We start from the raw sequence: 7,196 nt of genomic DNA on the forward strand, positions 1-7,196 counted from the left end.
AGAGAGTTAAGAGGAGAATCAGAACCAGGCATGTCACAGAACCCCAAGGGAAAAAATGTAATGGTGCAGTTGTTAACAAAGACACTGAGAAAAAGTTAAAAAAAAAAATAAAAAGATAGGTGTATTTATGAATATTATGTTTTAGAATGTATATAAATATATATATTTGATGATATCTAACAAAGCTGAACATCTGTTTTAAGAAAGATACCATATGAATTAAACTAAAGCTAGACTGACTAATGCTAAGACTTGTATTAAATAAACACAAATGAAGAGCTAGATATTAAATTACTGCTGATATACACCAGAAATTCTGTCCCTAAGTTTTCTTGGGTGATCCTTTAACAGCTCTACCTACATTTCTATAGAGATATATTATAAATTAAAATATCAAAGGCCACCTAGTCAATGCCCGACACCCCTCTGAAGCCATGCTCCCCGATGCCAGCCTGTGTTCACAGGACAGACTCAGGAGCGCTGCTCTCTAACACTTTTGCCAAGCAGTCACCTTCACCAGGTAAACTCCTGGTGATAGGGTACTTGCTCTTTTAGAGCCAGCCAATTTTTCCAATTCTGGAAATCCCTGACTGCCTGATAGTTTCACCTTGTTGAGTTAAAAATGTGCCTCTCTGCCTGGTTCTTGTTCTAATACATCATCCAAGGAAAAGTACTTTTATACTTTAATTCTTCATTGCTACTTATGATCTCTCATCCTTTCAAATCATTTCTTCAGAAGACTAAATAAATATCCTTAGTTTCTTCATTTGCTACATGTGTAATACTTTCAAATGACCCACTACTATGTCAGTTGTTTTCTTCTGTATACCCTCCAATTTGTGTATGCCACTCTGAAAATGCTGACACCCAAAACGAAATGCGAACTGTAGGGTGATTCATAAGACAGACACAGATATGATTTTATGAGTTAATTAAGGTTAGAAACAGTGGAAAAAATGTTGCAGAGGCATAATAAAATACAAAATTAATTTTAAATGTGCCCATATTTACATTTAACATTTCAAAGGATACATTAGATAAAAAATTTTCACAAAATATCCTATACATTTTAGTCAGTTTTGCTAGTAGTTTTATCTACATGCACAGTTGTGAGAGAAAGAAATCCCTATTATTTACTGTTGCTATGCAAAATGTAATTAAAAATATCAATGAAGAATGATTCGAAGGGCAGGGTCAGAACTAAAACAAAAAAAAGTAATAAAAATCAAAAGTAAATGTGCTCTCAAATAGACCATAACACTGAACTGAAGGAGAGAGAGAGGAGAAGCAAGGAAATTATAAGTCAGTGATCATGAAAACTGTTACATAATTGAAAACATGCTTTACACTTTGTCTAAAAATTGCTTCATAAACTAATTCTATGTGTTACCATCTACAGTGAAATCACTAACCTGTCAAACAGCACGAATGAATGAAGCATATCAAAAGGACTAGAATGGTACAGTCCTGAAACTAAAGAAACTATTTACCCTTCTAGAGTCTGAATCGGAGAGAAAGATAGTACCTACTCTACTGCAAAGGAGCATTTTAAAGGTCAAATAAGAGAACACATAACAAGTTAAATGAGAGAACGATATATATGGAAGCACTTCAGAAACGGAAAGTACTATATATTGTAAGGTATTAAAATAGCATTATGCATTAATAGTTCTGTAACGTCAATACTAAAATTTTAATAATTTTAGATGTTTGCACATGGTACATGGAATGATCTTCAGCATTTCTGAATTCTTTAAGTTTCTTCAGCTTAATTACTACCATATAATCACTAATTTTAAATAGTTTTTAGCATACCTCACACAAAATTCAACATTTTCACTGCTGAAACCCCAATTCTACCTTTGTCTTTCTAAAATATTTCCTTGAGATATTAGTTTCAAGAAAAGTTTCATATAAGATTGTTTGTGGTTAGAATGAAAAGCTTTCTGACAATACAGCCAAGGCACATCGTTATTCTTATACTGAAGGTCCTGTGTTAGGGAACAAAAAGGACACCTGAAATTAGATACCTGATCCAAGTACATACTTTATCCTTTAGCTAATCGGATCTTCATGATCATTTCAATGAATAGCAATATTTATAAATGCTGTAGTATCTGGTAAGCCAAGAAATGGTTATTCTGAATCAAGAATTAAATTACTAAAATGTAGCCACATAAAAATGGCTCCAAAAAATGTTTTTGTGCATTAATCATCATCTCTGAACTTACTCCATATTCCCAACTCTACCTCCATTACAAGGAGTGTCCACTTTACTTATTAGTTAATATCCGCATTTTTAAAGGTGATCTATTCTGCTCTTTAAATCAAACACAAATTATTATTTTAAACTTATAGATGTGAATTAAGACTTAAGATTTCAGTCCTCCTTCTCGAGTCATCTAACATAAAAGCGGTTTCACAATTTTGCAACATTAAACAGAATGTGTGTATCTGACACTTAAAGGTCTGTGTGTGCATCCTATCAACTAAATCACTAGACAATGTGCTTAAAAAAAATCCTAAATGTTATGATGATATAAACATGACAAAAACGAGCCCTTTATATATTTTTGGTTGAGTTTAATATATGTGATTTAGTAAATAAATTTATATTACATTCATCAAAACCAACGAATGAGACATGCATACTAAAATAGTTTCAAATATTTGGTATTCTATGGTTCATTAAAATACCAAGCAAAGGAGAACTGTAATTAGAAAAAACTGTAGTTTGAATATAAATAGCAAAATGTTTCTACAAACGCTTTAATTTTTACCATGTTTTTATTTATTACCTTGGTTTGTTTGGGGCAAGCTGTCGACTTGGCCGTCTAATAGACTGGTTTTGCTGGATCTTCATTGAAGTTCTAGGAGATGACCGTGCGAAAGGGTCTGGGGCTGGAGGCTTTTTGGGTATCTTTTTCACCAACCGACTAACCCACTTTTGCTGCTCTTCTGTAGAATTTGCTAATATTAATAGATTCTTTGCCGTTGAAATATCATAATAAACTACAAAGAAATATTTGAAAAAAATCAATACATTTAAAGATATATGAACATAAATAATATTGATGCAGCAAGTAATTTTCTTTTTACCTTTGCAAGGTGCTATAATCTCCTCCTTTTTGTCCATGTGATCTTTGTGACATTTGATATGGCAGCGACGACACTCTAAAGCAGGAGGCGGCTTAAACATATGCCACAATGGCTTCATACAAGCCTCACAGTTGGTAGGAAAATGATAGAGAGTAGGAATAAATTCATGTCCCTTGTGGCAAATATAATTTGATTTTTCTCCCACTGGCTCCACTGGAAATTCTTGTTCCTTCTTACTTTCTCCTTCATTGGCATACAGAATCTATAAATACCAAAAAGAACGATGAATGATTTCTAAACATGTTGTTTTTATCTAGTAACAATTCTTATAGTGTAAATAAAATAACATTAGCCTAAATTATTCAATAAGAAGAAAATATATCTGACGTTCAAATGGTAGTAGGTTGTTTCATCAAGAGCTCATATGAGAAAAATCATAACAGTCACATCAGTCCACATTTCAAAGAATCTATCCTATTCAAATGGTGTCACCTTTTTTCCTCCATGATCTCTTACTATGTTTCAGCAATTTTATCAGAATAGGCCAGCAAAAGGCAAATTTGAACTTTATGGGTTAGAAAGTTTTTCTGGGAGAAAGTCTTCAAAATAATCGCTTGATGAGATGTGGCAATTATATGACTTGATGCTTTGTGATTCTCAAAAACAGACAAACGGTAATAACTGCAAACACGGCTTTAATAGAGAAGATTGGTGTTTGGAAAGTTCAGGAAGAAAGGAAAAGGGGAAAGGATATACTCCAAATAAACAGGATAAGCATCCAGAAAATAATTCCTCCACAGGACACCAAGCATAACGGCTATTCCATAGAAGAAACTCAGTAACTAATTGTTGGTTTAACTACTTTTAAAATGAAAGTACTAAAAGGAAAAGTTTAGCTTCACTTTAAATTCGAAGTAAAGGGCTATTGGGTATAAAATTTAACTTCGCAAGCAACTTTTTAAACTTTCTAGAGAGCTGAGCATAAAACCAAAAATAGAGAGAAACTTTATGCTTAAAAAATGTCACAAGCAACCCTGAATAAAAGGAGAAGAAAGGCCAGAAACATGACATAAACACACGACGGGCTTTAAAATGTAAAATGGAGAGAGAAAAGAGGATGTATCCAAACAGACTAGGCATGAAAGTCACAAAAGAATGAAATACTTTTAAATGGGACTAAAATTAAGAAGTAATCTGAAGATAGCCCCAGAATAAAAAAAATTTGATATGTCATGTCACACTGAGAATCGCTAAAAGTGAAGAACCAAAGAAACTCAACGAACCAACCAAAAACAAAATAAAACTGTTTACCTGAAATATCCTTGGAATTTCTTTAGCATCTGCTCTATATACATCTGTCTGTGTGACTGGTCGGACATGAAACAATTTGCTATAAAAGATTAAAAAAATATATTATCAAATGATCATATTTTATTAGTTATCCTATACTTATGTCAGAAGTTAAAATTGACAATTTTGACCCATGTTAGAAGGTCAGAGACGATCTTGCTCTATTAACACAATCACTCCTTGAGAGTCTGAGTTTTCAATGTCAGAAAATTTTCTAATTAGTTTCAGAAAACAACATATTCAAGACTCATGAAATAAAGATGTTTTAGTTAACTCTATATCCCATATTTTTCATCGGTATGAAGCAAATATAAGAAAATGTAAACCACAGTTCACATTTTGTAAACAGCAGGAGCTATACTATATGAGTACATACATACATACATACACATACATACATATACATACATACACATACATGCACACACATATGACTAATATATTGTACTAACTTGACAAAAAATGTCATGTTACTCTTACACTTTAAAAAATGAAGTTTCTAAATATTCTAACAAAAATACTTACTCTATATCTAAAACCATGTAAGGATTAGATTGTTCTTTATCTTGTTCACTGTCATAGAAAAGAATCTTCTTACTGCTGACAATCACATACTGTTAAAAAGAGAAAGGGAGGAATTAAACAACGATTAAAGTTGATATATATCTTATTTTCTTTGAAAATAAATTTGATATTAGCAATCGAAATCATATAAAACACCTGAGTTAAACAACTAAAAAGTTCTTAATATAACCTTAGAAAGATCTTCCTGAAAAATAACAATAAATTTTGTTTGTATATAATTTAAATAAGCAAACTGGGAAGAAAATGAATTCAAACATTTTTGAATTGATTTAGCTTCAAGATCCAAGAGCATAGGCAACCTTATTGCTGTGGTCTGAGTGTTTATATTCCCTCCAATTTCATATGTTAAATCTTAACACCTATGGGATGGTATCGGGAGGAGGGGCCTTTGGCAGGTGATAGGTCATGAGTACAGAGCTCTCATTAATGGGATTACTGCTCTTATAAAAGGGGTTCCAGAGGGCCCTCTAACCCTTCTACCATGAGGACACAGCAGGAGGTCTGCGACCTGGAAGAGGGCCTTCACCAGAACCCAACCATGCTGGCATCCTGGACTTCCAGCCTCCAGAACTATGGGGAATAAGTTTCTGGTGTTCATAAACCACCCAGTCTGTGGTATTTTGTTAAAGCAGCCTGAATGGACTAAGACATTTATCAAAAATGAACATTATAATATCATAGTAACAGAGGAAAAGAAATAAATGGGTCTTTCTGTCATATCCAGAGTTGTTTTCCCACTGAAAAAGCAGAAGCACCAAGGTCAATAGGCTTCTGTTTTCCTAACGCCAAAACCTGTTTTATTAACAACAATGTTAATGATGAAAAAGTTTTTTTTACCAAGATACATAAAATCACATAACTCCTAATCAGAAAGTGTAAACAAGCTTTGTGTCTCAAAGTTCTAGTTGTATATATCTTACAACTACAAAAGTGAAATGGCTTTAGCTAAACCAAAAATAAAGCAAATAGACCATATTCAAAAGTACCAATTACCTTTCTAACCCATCCAAATTTCTTAGTGTTGTTTCTCACAGGCAGTGAAAGCCATCCCTCTAGTCTTGATTCTATAAATAAGCACAAGATATGAGGATAAATGTAATAATTCTCCTAAGAAAATGAGAAATTAAAAAATTTTAATATAAAAGTCACAACACAAATCAAATATGCCCTTCAGAATTTATCACTGCACGTTATCTAGGATACAATAATAACGCAGGATCAGTATAAGCAAGTTATGCAATGTAAAACAAAATCCAGGTTACGACACATTGGAAATATATATTCTATGCTTTATAAAGTCAAATGCCCCATTGATTAGATTCATGCATTTGCAAAGTTCAGCAGAAAAGTTGCAAAACAGAGAAGCAGCTCTCTATTCTCACCACTACACCTGCATTCGAACCCCCTAGCTTTCCTTCAGAAGGAGGCCTGCCTAGAGACACACCACACGTTTCCTTCTGAGAAAACATTTTAAGTGAAATTACATGTTCAGAGAAAACGAAATTTTAGAACGGCTATAATAAAATGAAATAAAATTGTGTAAATTACAGATCAAACTTGGTTAATGAGTAGCAATATAATCAAGAGATTTCTAATCAAAACCAATACAATTCTAGTTCAACAAAGGAAACTATCTGAATCCTTAGAACTTGTTCAACTGGCATTTGATAAGTATCTTTTAATGAAATAAGTAAGTAAAATAAGCATTTTTGATGTTATTCTAATAATAAAAGTAGCTATCACTTATTTAATATCTACCACATGTCTGAACTGTGCTAGATGCTTTACATAAATTTTCTTTCATTCTTATAACCCCACAGAAAGGTCACACAGGGACACATCTCTGACTCCAGTGCCTACACTCTCTCTCACACCAACAGCCTTCCAGAGCATATGAAGAGAAATGTTGTCATTACAAACATTTACCCATATACTCAACAGTCTGGACACGGTCTTACACTAGTTGGAGACTAAATCAGATGACTTCTAACAATATGCATAAGACTGAAATAATTTTATCCCTAAGCTCTAAACCAACTTCAATATAATCGCTTATGATTTATATTATGTATAATATATACCTGGGAAATGTGGTGACAATGTAAGGAACTATAGTTACTTTACTTTAAATTCAATTAATAAGAGACTAAATTTTACCTTAC

The 7,196-nt window shown here is 32.8% G+C and overlaps 1 protein-coding gene across 1 annotated transcript in view; it reads right to left on the reverse strand.

The window, feature by feature from the left end:
* ROCK2 (Rho associated coiled-coil containing protein kinase 2) overlaps positions 1-7,196 on the reverse strand; it is a 72,848-nt gene that overhangs the window by 4,719 nt on the left and 60,933 nt on the right. The window contains 5 exon segments of the mRNA XM_011365141.2: positions 2,799-3,012; positions 3,100-3,361; positions 4,411-4,489; positions 4,975-5,063; positions 6,028-6,141. Of these exon segments, the coding sequence (XP_011363443.1) occupies positions 2,799-3,012; positions 3,100-3,361; positions 4,411-4,489; positions 4,975-5,063; positions 6,028-6,141 (758 nt within the window).

Source organism: Pteropus vampyrus, unplaced genomic scaffold (assembly GCF_000151845.1).
Source record: "Pteropus vampyrus isolate Shadow unplaced genomic scaffold, Pvam_2.0 Scaffold105, whole genome shotgun sequence".
In the NCBI taxonomy this organism is placed as follows: domain Eukaryota; kingdom Metazoa; phylum Chordata; class Mammalia; order Chiroptera; family Pteropodidae; genus Pteropus; species Pteropus vampyrus.